The 14,665-nt window shown below is 41.0% G+C and overlaps 1 protein-coding gene across 1 annotated transcript in view; it reads left to right on the top strand.

Moving 5' to 3' along the window:
• Nucleotides 1-2,084: 2,084 nt before the first annotated feature.
• NALF1 (NALCN channel auxiliary factor 1) overlaps nt 2,085-14,665 on the top strand; it is a 439,284-nt gene continuing 426,703 nt past the window's right edge. The window contains exon 1 of the mRNA XM_058799990.1: nt 2,085-3,237. Coding sequence (XP_058655973.1) covers nt 2,419-3,237 — 819 coding nt within the window. The 5' untranslated portion in view covers nt 2,085-2,418. The remainder of the gene's footprint in view (nt 3,238-14,665) is intronic.

Genomic DNA, 14,665 nt, shown 5'->3' with positions numbered 1-14,665 from the left:
AAAATAATTATTTCTGCCCTATCAAAATAAAATCCATAGAAAACTTCTGCTTGGTGTAGTATTTGACTCATAGATCCTGTAAGGCCAGATGAGACCATTATGAAAATGTGCTTGGACCCTCAGCACAACACAGGGCCTAGAACCTCTCTCAGCAATTCCTACCTCAGGTCTGCATGTTCTGTTTGAGGTTTAGGATCTCCTTTTGAAAAACATCCAGCCTTGATTTATTGCTCAAAGTGACAGAAATTCCAGCATATTCCTTGGTAAGATCACCCTTCTGGTAATGACAGCTGCAGTCAGATAAGGTACAAGCTTTGTTCTCTTCTGATATGATTTAGGTCTTTTCTCACTACACTTTTTAAAGTTGAACTCAAGAACCATCAACAAGCTGTATTAGTTTACAGACCATGTTTGGTAAGAAAAAAGGCTTTCTTTAACCAAAAAATGGAGCAAAGCCACCTTTTGCAATATACTGCACACCTTTTCCAAGGGCAATTTTCAGTACCTCAGGATAGAGAAAGCCTCTGGAGCAAGGAAAAATATGGTTTCTAAACCTTCTGCCAGTCCAATGGAGAAATTAAAATACACATCTTGGTATGCTATCCTGTAGCCAGACAGCATACCTGATGTCTCGAGGTGAACACTAGGTCTTCACCTGTTAGTGCCCAACCTCTAGTTGGCACCTGCTCTTATCTGATGCGTGGGATCCAAGTTGTTCTGTTGCTTTTACATTAAGGTGCATAAGTAAGCTAGAAGAAAGGAGTGAGAGACACTTTGGAGTGCCCAAAGAGAATGTTTATTTGAGCAAAAGACCTCCACGGTTGGAGGACAGATGGTATTTGGATCTCCGTCCTGATTCCAAGTGGAGACCATCACTCCAGGTGATTTCATCATCCTAGAAGGAGGATTCAGCCTGGCCCCTCTGTCTTTCTCTCTAAGCAGTGCTATCTAAGCAGGGGAACACAGACAGGCCATATTTACCCAGTCCATGGGCTGAACCAGGGTTTTGCAAAACTTCTGGTGAAGCAGCTTGGGATTTATGGTCATTTTGCTTTACAGCTCTCTGACTGAGAGACAGGCAACTGTGTTCAGACATTTTACTGTGTGGCCAAAATTGGCCAGGATGCAGAGCCTGTAGTAGTCATGTGCCATTTGTGATTTGCTATGACAAGGACAGACACGGAAACAGACCTCTCCAGCCACCATCCTGCATGGACATGGTGTTCCACGGCCACAAAGGGAAGGAGACCCTGAAGGAGAGAGGGCTGGACAGTACTACTGAGCAGTCCCCTCGGTGAGATGAGTAGAAAGAGTTGCATCGAGGAAGCCCTTTGGAGGGTCCATGTGGTCCCCAGTGCATCACCCACCTCCTCCTCCTCAGGCAGGAGGAGGCAGAGTTGCTGCTGCTGCCAATGCGCCAGGATAGAGCGATCTCGGCGCGGGAGGAGATGACGCAAAAGGCAGAGCTCCCCCCAAAAAAGTGTTTCTCCAGGACGAAGATGGCGGCAACTTAGCCCAGGGGCCCAAGATGCCTGTGCCCATCGGGGGCCCCCAGCCAGGCAGTTCCGCCCCGTGCGCCCGGGGACACCGCGCCCGGCGGCAGCAGCGGCGGCAGCCGCAGCCCATTGTCACCAGCAGCGGCGGCGGCCCCGGCAGCCTCCTCCTCCTCTTCCTCTTCCTCCTCCTCCTCTTCAGCGTCCTCGGCAGCGCTCCGGGAGCCCTGCAGCAGCGTCTCTCCAGTTAGAGCGGAGCGGGGAGAGAAGAAAGAGACTGAGACAGCGGTGCAGGCATCTGCGCCGCGGCTCGGGGCTGAGCGAGAGCAGCAGCGGCGGCAGGGAGGAAGAGGAGGCGAGGAGCCCTCCCGTAGCCGTCCGTCGGCAGCGGGGGACGCGGCATGCGGTTGTCCGGGCGCAGTGGGCTTTTCTCAGGAGGGAGATGGGGAGCTGCGATCTGACCATGCCTGGGTGAGAGGGGGAAAGGACCAGTCGCGCAGCCCCGCCACCACCAACTATCACCACCACCACCACCATCACCACCACCACCACCATCTCCTCTCCCTCCTCCTCCTCCTCTCTCTGCGTTATTGCTCTTATCTTCTCCACGGCACTCCGCGTTGGGTGGACTGGGGCTGTTTCGTGTGGTGAGACCAAGGCAGAGCCACCGGCGAAAACCAACAATATCTCGGAGGAAGAAAAAGAAGAAAGAAGAAAGAAAGAAAGAAAAAGAGAAAGAAAGAAAAAAAAGAGGAAGAAAGAGAGAAGGGGGAGAGTGGAAGAGAGAGAGAGGGAGAGCAAGCGAGCGAGATAAGGGAAGGCAGGCAAGAAAATCCCCCCAATCTTTTAAGTCAATGCATATTGTGGTGACACTGGCAAAGGAGCCCTCACGGTGGAGTCGGCCAGGGCTGTGCGTTCCCAAAATATGACCAGGGGTGCTTGGATGTGTAGTCGGCAGTATGATGACGGCTTAAAAATCTGGTTCGCACCCCGGGAGAACGAGAAACCCTTCACGGATTCAGAGAGGGCTCAGAAATGGCGACTGTCCCTGGCATCGCTCTTGTTTTTCACGGTCCTGCTCTCTGATCACTTGTGGTTCTGCGCCGAGGCCAAATTCACGGGGACCGGAGAGAAGGAGCAGCCGCCGCCCGAGAAGCCGGAGCCCGCGGAGCCGGAGCTGCTGGCGGGCATGGGGGAGCCGGCGCCCCCCGCGCCCCGGCTCCTCGCCCCCCCCTCGCCCTCCCTCCCGCCCTCCCCCGGCAGCAGCGGCGGCGGCGGCCGCGGCGGCCGCACCAACGGCACCGAGCCCCGGCACGGCAAGGCTGCTTTCCTGGGGAACTCCACCGCCAGGCCCCCGGAGACGTGCCCCCCCCCGGGCTCCTCGTCCGGGCAGTGCTTCAGCGTGGGCGACGCGGAGGCGGTGTGCCAGCGGCGAGGGGGGTCGGGGCGGCCGCGGGGTACGGGGCAGAGCCCGGCGCCCGGCTGGGACCTGACGGATTTTTACCTTTCCTTTTGTAATTCCTACACACTTTGGGAGTTGTTCGCCGGGTTGTCCAATCCGGACACTTTGAACTGCAGTCTGGATGTGGTGCTGAAGGGGGAAGGCTCCTGCAGCCAGTGCGTCCAGGCTTACCAGCGCTACGACCAGCACGCTCAGGAGAAATACGAAGAGTTTGAGGTTATGCTCCAGAAATATTTACAGTCGGATGAGTACTCGGTGAAATCGTGTCCTGAGGATTGTAAGGTAGGAGCCCCTGCTGTGTTTCCTGTCCCTGGCTGTCGGGCTGGCGTGCCTCCCTCGGCTGTTGTGGCTGCCGTGGACCCTGTTGTGCCTGCTTCGCTCTGTGCCCCTGGCGCCGGCGGTCACGGTGCTCACGGTGCAGGCGATGCTGCGGAGGGCATCGGCCGGGATGCCCCCCTTAGCGCGTTATTAAAACAGAGGAAGAGAGAGGGGGAAGCTTGAGAAAACGCAAAAAGAAGTGATCCTCGGTCCTCTGGGAGCGTAGCGCTGGATTTCCCCCTCCTCATGAATATGCGATTGGCTCCGGCTCGGCTGCCGGCTTCCAGCGGTCTGGGATGCGACTTGGCGGCAGGCAGCGACAGGGTCTGCATGACAATGAGCGGGGCTCGGAGCGGCCCCCGCGGTCGGGGCTGCCCGACGGCGCTGCCCTGGCCGCCGGCCCTGGGTGTGCGGCGGCCGCGGTGCCCGGGCACGGGCGGCTCTCCCCCCGCGGGCCGGGGGCGCGCCCCGGAGGCTCCGGTACGTTCCGCCGGGCGCTTGGCCCGGGGCTGGCGATGCTGGACGGCGGCAGAGCGGTGCGGCGCCGGGCCTCCTCGGGAGCGGGAGCGGGACAGTGTTTGCAGGCGCTCTGCCAAAATCTGCGGAGCTGGGGAAAGCAGGAGCACGAGAGTGTCTGTTGGCGGGCACCGCAGTGGCCCTTGGTTGGGAAGTGATGGTGACAGCGTTTTGATAAGCCGCGGCTGTTTCCCTTGGTGCCACTGGTGACGGCTCAGAGAGATCCAGAGGCTTTTCTTTTCCTTTGCTAGAAGGCAGAGGGTCCCACTTTGGCTCTTGTACATGTTGCCTTCTCTGTAGTTTTGCACAAGATTAGTTGGCCTATCTCTCAAGACAGGGCAGAAGAAAAGAGTTGTCCTCAGTGCCTAAAATAGCTAACTGCATGCTTTTCTTCCTGTTTGAGTACTTGGTAGGAGGTGAATATCTCTGCCCTGAACTAGATTATCTCAACTACTGTAGCACTAACGAGTCTGAACCAAATTCTGCTTTAGCAGCGGAACACAACCATGCACGTGAATCACTGCTCTAAATAGGAGGCCTGGCAGTACCTCTGTGCTCTGTAACTTCAGCAGGGCCTTCTGAAATCATTTAATGGTAACAGCTTATGCCTAAACAGTCCCATTCACCAATCACTTAGTATAATTGGGGCATATATTTGCCACAAAAATGGATCCAGAGTCCCTCCAGAAGCTGAAACAACCTGCTATCTAATTGGATAAAGGTAGGAAAGTTGCTGTATTTACTTTTTCTCTAAACCTGACAAAAGTAAGGTAGAATCACCAAAAGTGTTGACTCAACTGTTTTTAGACTGCAAACTGTGTGTGTACACACTCATTGCATATATGCTATGTACTCAGTTACTGATAATGTAAACATATTTTATTTCCAGAGTGAATTGGATGAGTAAAAAAGGATATCCAATGTAAATAGATCTCTATTGCTGTAAGGAAATCTCTGTCATTTCGGTAGCTCTGTAATTAGAAGTTGACCTACTATTCCATGATGCCAAATGATCAGCATTTTCATTCCTAAGTGATTTTTTGTATCACAGTTTAGTTTGACTTTGCCACAAAGTCCTCAGTTGCTCTACGGAATATCAGGGTGTAAAAGGTTTTGGAAATGAACACAACAGCAAATTTATGCTGTTTAACGATTTTCCCTTCACACACCCAACAAGGAGAAATTCTTTTTTAATGATAGAGAAAAGGTTGTTGACATTAAAAATGATTGTGTGAAACTTTAATGAACTAGACAAAAGCCAGTGACCTACATTTCTGCGGTTCTGAATGCCACATGATATTGCTTTATGTTTTGAGAATTTGGCCAACCAATCTGTGTTAAAAATGAAATATATTTCAGAAGGGGAAAGGAAAAAAAAAAAAAAAAAACAGACCATGGGTGCAACTTAGTCTGGTTTCCCTTTCTCCAGGGAATCTGGTGGGCAGTGCAGGTGCCCACCCAGTGCGGGTGGGGAGCGCGGTGGGGTGAGCCGCGGGGCTGGGCTGCGCTGCGCTGCGCTGCGAGGAGGGCCAGGGAGCCGCTGTCCAAGGTTCTGCAAGGCAGCGCACGCACAGCCCGAGGTCCGGCGGAGGAGATTCCGCTCTCTGCCCCCGTGCCCTGGTTTGGTGTTTTTGGGTCCCTCTGGAGCCTTTTGATTCGTGTGGATGCTTGCGAGAGCCAGGTGGATGGCACGTCCAGCGGTTTGACGCGTGCGTTCATGTGCTTGTGCATGGGGTGACCTGGAGAGTGAAGAGGTGAATCTTGAAACTCAAATACTTTGTGACTGTTGCAATATTTAGTTTATAAAACTCACAATTTGGTGGTTTTTTTTTGGTTTTTTTTTTGGTGTTTGTGTAATTTTTTTTGGTGTGTGTGTAATCTCTCTCTAATTTTTTTTTTTTTTTTTGCATGTTGGCGATTTAGCTAATTCTTAGGTAAAGCATCAGAATAGAAAATAACTTGACATATGTGTGGTTTAGGTACACATTATTTGGTGGGTGTCATGGTTTATATGGTGACCTGCTTTTTCTTTTAAACAAAGTTCTAAAAATACTGCCTTTACTCAATAACCATGTCTATAAGTCTTGCCTCAATACAATGAAAGGCTTGTTAACTAGTCTATTTATATTTGTCTTTAGCATTCTTGGAGGGCAGCTTTGTTCACAGAAAAAGAGATATTTTCATCCAGTTGACCAATTATAGCTGATTATAAACAATAATAAAATTTACTCTGAATAGCAGTCAAGCATAAACTTGCAATTGGGTGTTGCTTCCCCCTTCCCCAACTCACCCCAACACCATACACCATCCTCAACTCAGTCGGTTTCTCACAGTAAAGTGTAAAGGTTATGGTGGGTTTCTCAGCAAGTTTTGCCTTTCCAGAAAGAACTTTTGGTGATAACAGATGGAACATATCACAAATGCCTTTGTTGCACGAGTATAAACTTCAGACTTTATGTTTTCATTCTTTTACCTCAAACCAAAAGAAGATGAACTATACTTTCAAAATATTCTGTCTTCCACTACAAGTCTCCTGGTCTCTGAAGAACATTTTAAAGTGATTGCTTTATATTGCAGAATTTTGTAGACAGGAGTTGTTTGACTTACAGATCACATTTAGCTATTCTATGTGGTGAGTTTCAGTTTTAATATATGAGTATACTCAGGTTTTTTTGTTTGTTTTTCTTAAGTGTACTGTCCTGTAATTAAGGTCTTACCATCAAACTTCTATTGAGTTGCATGGGGTTTTTGAAAATTTTGTAGAAAATACTGACAATTTTCAACATTTAGAAAACAACTATTTTTGGTGGTATCAATGAATATGCATATGCCTTTTATATTGTTTGTATGTCAGTAGACTTTATGTGTTGTTTAGAAGCTTGGGATATAGTGTTGCTTCACTATAAATCTGTCTCCAACCTATTTCTTATAAACTCTTCTTAAAGTCTCTATATATTGTTTCCTTGTCTTGATAGTCACATATTAGTAATGGCTAAACAGTAAACATAAGAGAAATATTTGAATTTATTACATATTCAACTAGATGATGAAACAAATTTCTGTAGCTTTATTGAATCACTAAAGTAGCAGAGTAACTGGAAATCTGGATTTACACTTCTGCTTTTCTGTTTAAATTGAATTCAGATTTTTAAAAAATGCTTATGAAATCTTGTTATTGCCTGTTATAAATTTGTGGTTATTTTTGAAGGGATTTGTCTTGCAAATATATATAATTTCTTGGTTTCCAGAAAATAATTTTTATATGCAGTGTGTCACAGCACAGTATTCAGATAATTAACAGAAACTGCATTGGCTTGACGTTGGAAGACGCAGTTCCTCATTATGACTTGTCAGACTTCTATCAGGGGAAATACTCAAGCTTTTATTCTTAAGGCAGCAGGCAATCGCTCTGTGGGATAGAAGAAAATTCTGGCTACTTCTGATTAAGAACTGGGTCAAATAACTAGATAGGACATAAAAATGTAAAGATTTTTAATATTTTCCTTTTTTGTTTTTAAAGGTGGAGCCTAATCTTTGTGATTAAGTGTCAGAGGCCAGGGTTTTCCTGACAAATGTGTTTATTAGTGTTTGAACAAGATGCCAGTCATCATTTTTGACACACATTTCCTTAACCTAGTGCAAGCTGAGAGTGTTTAAAATGTGGCCTTTCTTATCCCTTGTTAAAATATTGAAATGTATAATTCAATTAAGTGCATATATTTAAAATAACATTAAAATAATTCATTTTCCTTCCTAGAATATCAAAGAGAAAAAATAAAAAGATACCAACTCGTCTTATATCAACATTGCTAAAAAGCATACTTTGTCTGACATTCTAGGTTCTCAACATGTACACACAGTTTTTTGGTTTTCAGGAATTAAATATAATTTGATAACTTATGATTTGAGGATTTTGGTATCAAAATTTTGGTATCAATATTTGAGGTATTGGTATCAAAAATATGTCATAGAATACCTGATGTATAATACTACTTAGTTGAAAAATGTGTGTCAATAAAGGCTTTCATCACTAAGTGCAGACGATATAGTTGACAGAAGTATAGAGTTGGTATTTCTCTTACTGAAGAAATTTTTGATCAAAGAACTGTGGTCAACTTTTTACTTGAATATTTTTACTTGAATAAGGAGGTGATTGGAAATTATTTAAAACAATTAAAGTCACATTTATTCTTAGATGTTATCTGGAAATATCAAAGCCTATATGAATCATTACTTTCCTAAGAACTTTTTCCTAAACAGCATATGTAGTCTAATTAGGTTTTGATTTAAAATCTCCATTAAACTGGCAGAAAAGAGCAGATGAGAAATACAAACCCAAAAGCTCAAATGATAAAAGAACCCTTCAGTTACAAAAGATCACATAGAGCAGCATCTGCCACGAAGTTATATATTTCAGTTGCACATCTTAATCACATATTTATACAATGATAGTTCTATGAAAGAGTGATATCTAAACTAATCAGAAGAAACCCATACAAATTAAACCTTGAAGATCTGTACTTGTGGTCTAATACAAACAAAAAAAATCCCCACATTAATTACTGAACTAGTGCCTTTTCTGAATCTCTTGAAATACAATTATTATTTTAAAGCTTTTTTAAAAATGAATACTATGCTGTACTTAAAAAAATTACATAATACTTAAATGTTTACACTTTTTTAAAATTTTGGTATAAAATTCACTTTGGTGAAGCTAATGTGACTGTAAATTGATGTTTGCACAGTTTTACAGGTTTTGGTGTTATTTGTTCAGGTGATTTTTAGAAAAGTAAATGTTGAATTATTTTTCAAAACTAATTTAAGAAAATATGTGGATGAATTTAGTATAGACTTCTTGTAGTATTGGTATAATTCAAGAAGCAACACTGACTATGTGCTAAGGGATTTGTATTTTGGCCTCGAATCCCGATCCAGCAGTCAGTCTCAGTCTCCTGTTTTGAGCTAGGTGAATGGTACTGCACTCAGGGAAGACTATGCACATGCTTGTGGTTATTCAATTGCTTAAATGCTTTACTGGCTCAGGGTCAGATTTCTTCACTCCTAAAAGAGAAATTCCCCAGGGTGTTCTTTCCAGAAGTGCATTAACCCCACATAACTTTTAAAAGTTTGCATCTAGTTGATCATCAAGGTACTCATCCCATTCATAGTGTCAATGGGTACAGCATTCCTGAGTTAGGAAAAAAAGGACTGCAGATTACTAGCACAGAGTAGTTGAAGTGCATTCCACCCTAATCCAGTAACCACCATTTAATGTTTCAGAGTATTAATGTCCCATTGTTTGGGGCCTCATGGCTCTGCCCTCAATTTCAGTTTGTTCACTTGTTCTCTTTACCTCAAGCAGCATGCTTCGCATGCACCTTGCAGGGACTGTGACAGCCTTGCTTCTTCATTTCAGGTTCTTCTGGGAAAGGTAATCAAAATGCAAATTATAGTTCTATCACTTATCCTGCCTAAAAATCATTTGGTCTATACTTAGTCATTTATAACTTCAGTCTTGCACTAAGATCCATAGTGTATTTAGATCTGTGAATTGCCTAAAAGGGGAAAAGTAACTTAAAAGCTGAATTCTTAAATATTACTTTTTGATAAATATCAGTCATAACACCTCAGAACACAGAAAAATAAAGTAGTCCATATGACAAATTGGAAAAAAAAAGCTAGATATCCATTATGGATATTCACAAAAAATACAAAAGCTTAGATTCTCTTTGTAGTCAGTGAAGATACATAGGTATTTCTAGAGTCTAAGTCAGTTCACAATGAAGTGGATATCTAAAATAGGTCAGATGGATTATGCTCTAAAATATTTATGTCTATTGTCTCTAAAGAGGACATACTGTTGTTTTATATCAGATATAAACACTCCCACCCACTGTTGACTTCAAAAGTCATATTAGATGAATTCTAACAAAGTGATTTTGGTATAAAAATTAAGTTTGGATGAAATTATGTTCATATGCAAAATTTAACTCTGAAAAAGTTTGTAAAGTCCTACTACTTGTGCTGTCCTACAACAACCTAATGAAATCACAAATCTCTTTCACTGCTAGGATATCTATATTCTGTTGCTGAAGAATCTGTGAGCTATGTAATCTGCTTCTTAGGGATGAGAATGGGAAAGAGCCTTCTATGACATAAGTGCATTTTCATCACTTTTTTTGAGAGAAAACCAAAATCTTCTACATATTACTTTTCCAGTTGTTATTTCTGTTGAGAAACTAGACAATAACAATTGTAGGTCATCTTCTTAATAGATATTTTTGCAGGTAGATCTGCTAGAGATTATTTATTTTATTCTCCCTTCTCTCTTTACAAGGAGGGTGGATTTTTTGGGGGAGTGGAGTGTCTATGTATGAGAATTGCTTCCCTGAGTCCGAATCAGAGGAAACTCCCAAGACTGCCCAAACTCCCTCTGTCAAGAAACACACTTATGCCACGTTGCTACAGTAAGCATACTGTACTTCTCTAAGTACTTTTCACTGTACTTTTCTCTTGTCAGAACTGTAGAGCAAACATCTCCAAGTGAGAATGTCTGTGAGCTTGATTTCCTTTAAGACATCAATCAGTTAGATGAATAGAAATGTAGTGAGACACTGGGGACATATTCCGGCTTGTAGAGAGATTTGATTAATTTGGAGTTATGTTAAAAATAAAGACTAGATTTCCTTTTGGATTTGGGAATTGACCTTGTTTGCAAACAGGGTAGGTATATGAAATGTGTGAATTTCTCCTTCAGAACATGCACACCGAAGAGCTATATCCAATTAGCTCCCAGTCCATAATGACAAAAATAATAGGGCATAATGTAAGTGAGGTGAAGTGAAGCTGATCAATGCTTGATACTCTCCCACCCTTCATCTCATCTCATCTCACCTCCTCTCCTTTTAAAAAACTGATAGATGTGTTTGAAAGCTGTGTCTGATGTAGGATTGGCCTCAAGCCTTTATGGAACAATCTGTTATGACCCTTTGAAGCACTGATTGAATGCAACAAAGTTGTTGGGATGAATGGTGATGATAAATGCTGAAGTGACAAACTTCAGCAGTTATTCATTAATATATTTTGGTCCTCTGAGGTGTGTTTGAGAGCCCGATGGAAATGTTCACCTTTAATATCTATTGATTCTGAGAGTTGATTCAGATGCTTCATCTTTAGAAGAAAACCTCATGATTAAAAACAACAGTAAAGATCATCTGAAGCTACCAGCAAACAGTATGTTTCAGTCTATGTTTTTAGAAGTTCTCAACAGCTTGGAAGTCATTGTGGATGTTTTAAATGACTTCAGCAAAATTAGTAGGAAATGGTACCAGACAGATAACAAATAAAAACAAAAGGTCCAAATTTTTACTTTTGGTATATGATATTGTCATTTTAATGATTTTTAAATGTTGTGATTTAGGTTATTTCATTACTAAGGTATTATATTTTCAAATATATCCATTATAAAATTTTTAAAAGGGAGGAAAAAAAAAAAAGAAATTGTATTATGTTTGCATTTTGGAATGTGCAATGTGTTGCAGCTTTTAGGAGATATTTTCCATGGAGGAAGTATGATATCTAGAGTGCTTTTTAAATACATGTTTAATTCTTGTTGATCCTCTGCATGTTAGATTAGATGTTGCCTTCAATTTGCCTGAACACTTATGTAAATGGTATCTTGGGCCTGTCAACAGACTTCATCTCTGTTAAGCATCACAATGAAGTATCTTTATTACATTTTAAAGTATTAACAATCCAGAATCAGAGGGCATTCTTTATTAAGCAGATGGGAAAAAGATGAGATACTTTGAAAAAATATTTTTCTCATTTTATTCATTCTTTTAGGAGAATAAGAGAGTTTCCATAGCTTGCTGATTGATGATTTGCTAATCATTGCTCTACATTGGTTAGCTGGCTTTCTGTATTTAGGGGGTTACACTTACAAGTTCTTCCTAAAAAAAAATAAATAAATGTATGAGACTCATTTATTTATATAAATACTTGGATTTCAAGGGAGACCTTGAGCAACTCTTAAATACTTTAAAATCTATTAAGTTAATTCCATATCTCAGAGACCTCTGTATGTAGTAAATAAATGACTAAATGCTAGATGATAAATATAAGCATTTATTAATGTAAACTTATTTTTCGTGATGAACAGTCTACCAGATGGAAAAGCTTTTGCTAGTTTGGAAAGTATATTCTTAACTCATATTAGTTGATTTGTTGTCCTCATGCATCAAGAAAGTACAATATTTTATTAGTATAACTTCATTTAGAGGGGTATTTTTTCACTGGTAAAGTGACATTTTCAAAGGCACTAAAATCATCTCTGCTGAGACAAATTTTTGTATACACATACACTGGATTAAAAAACAGATGTTCTTCAAAATAAAACCCAGCTTGTAGAACAACAACTAAATGGCAAATGAAAAGTCCAATTTCTTTTAAGGGTATTTATACTGAGAATAAATAAAGCAAGTATATATATTTGAAAATGTACCCACAAAAATTACATGCAAATTTTGTATGACTACTCTTAACATTTTCTTCATCTATAATTGTTGAAACTGGATTTCTGTATAGAAAGTCTTTAGGATAATGAAGACATACTTCATAGCTGGAAGTGAAAATTCCTGTGTACTGAACAACTTGCAACTCACTGTGCAACTGACTATGGTGATGTCTGGTACAGCACATCACGCTTCAAAAGTAAATTATTTTTAAATATAAGTGAAATATAAGTTCCAGCATATATTATCAAAACTATAGCAATAAACTTATGTATGTAAATTGTAATCTTTATAATTAAAACATCTACAAGGAGTCCCAGATCCATGCTTCGGTAAAGATTAAAATCTCTGAAGGGATTAAAGAGAAGTATTACTGTAACATCTATTTAGAACACTGATTGTTAGTAAAGTCCTTCAGCAAGTTTCTGGTGGTTTCCCAGTGGGATGTGTCTGTACTGATTCTAGCCCTGTTAAAGCCAGGAAATCAGTGTAACCAGTGGGAAAAGATCCGTGTCATCAGAACCTCATTTACTTGCCTTTTTTATTATTTAGTAAAGTATCCCAAATGCATCTGTTTTGAGATAGTGCAAATTTTGTACCTCTAGAGGTATAAACCCATTCTCTAATATTTTTCCTTTCATACTATGTTCAAGCTGTAAACATTGTGGTACAGTGCTTTAATGGGAGCCTGGGTATATTGCAAGCAAGGTTTTATTTCTGCAGAAGGGAGCAAGTATGGGAAGCTCACAGCATCCTGTGAGTGGGGATGCCCCAGCATGTGCTGCCTGCCTGGAACTCAGAAGCTCTGCCCTGGAGCAGGGCCAGGGCTGAGGATATATGAGGATTAGATTCCACTGGCTTGAGGTTCTGCACTTAAAAAGGGAAGCAAGTCAAAAACATAGCCAAGGTCCCCTGGGATGACTTTTAAAATTCTTCATGCATCCAGAGATGAGAGATGTTCATTTCCAGTCCTGTTGTGCTCTGGAGTCAAAGTCTTGATGTAATATTTCTACAGAGAACCTGACAGAACTTGGACCAGTATTACGAAGAAATAGGATTTTCTGAACAAGCTACGTTTGAAATATTACTCAAATTATACTGAAAACAGAAACAATTTTTGTAGTTTTACTGTTTTTTTTTTTTGTTTTTCATTTATGCTTTATGATGTAACAATCCTTGGGGAAATGACCCCTATTATAAGCTGAGTTTAGCTAACAAGATAGAGTATAGCACTGGAGTTCAGGAAATGAGGCTTCCTGTTTTATATTCCAATTCAGTTAGAAGTGCATTATGGTTTCTTTTGTCTCTATTTAAATCTCATAATTGTTAAAGCTGAACCTTATAAATGCACATTTTTTGTTGCAACCTCACAATGAATTTAATGAAATTAAATCATTTATGTAACAACAGCTTTATAAAATTTAGGTATTGAGATTAATTCCTGGGACCAGAGCAGAGAAAATGTACTGCAAGCCAGTCTCTGTACGACAGATATGAATTGAAAATATTATTTTATTTTCATTTGTAAATATAGACCAAATTTCTTTAGTCAGCAATCCACAACAACATAAACCAGACTAACTCCATTGAAATAAATGGCTTTACTTGAGTGTAATGCTGTTTTGAGAGGAGGAACATGATACTTTTAAAACTCAAATATATGAATTCAGAAGGACAGTTTGCCTCAGACAGATTTGTTTTACACACCTTGCTACAAAAAACTATATTCAGACTGCTTTAAATGCTCATTTTCCTGTCTTTGACTGACATTACTAATTTGTTACTGTTGTTGGATTGATGGTTTTTTCCCCTTTGTTGTTGAACTTGGTCTTGATTGTGTTCTCTTATTCTATTGATTTTTCAGGCACTGCTGTAGAAAAATATTATGAGCTTAAGTTGTTCAGCTATCCAGGGAGAGGAAAATCTTGAAGAAAACAAAGCAAAATTATTTGCCTTTTCCAGCCAAGGGTGTAGGTCATCCACCATGGTTAAAAGGAGAGTTGATGATCAGTAGTTTTAATAGTTTAAATCCAGAGAGAATACTTTGATTGGTGCAAAGACACTCTGTATTTATGCTGGCATAAACACAGCAAAAAATGTAAGTCTAAGTTGAAGAATTGATCAGGTAATGGAAGTTTTGCTCTGTGGTGCACTTCAACACTCATAAGAAAGGTAGTAATTTTAACACTGACATCTTAAATAAAAATTACAGGTTTGATACACACATATGTGTGTGTATATATATATATTTATATGTCTTAAAGGAAGTGGAACAAGGAAATTTTTGATGTAGGATTAAGCATTCTGGAAAGGCTAGGACAGTTCTGCAGCAGTCCTGTGGAAATATGAAAAGTCATGAATTA

Source organism: Ammospiza caudacuta, chromosome 2 (genome assembly GCF_027887145.1).
Source record: "Ammospiza caudacuta isolate bAmmCau1 chromosome 2, bAmmCau1.pri, whole genome shotgun sequence".
Classification (NCBI taxonomy): domain Eukaryota; kingdom Metazoa; phylum Chordata; class Aves; order Passeriformes; family Passerellidae; genus Ammospiza; species Ammospiza caudacuta.
Note: the sequence above shows the minus strand (reverse complement) of the source record. Positions and strands in the feature narration are given on the sequence as shown.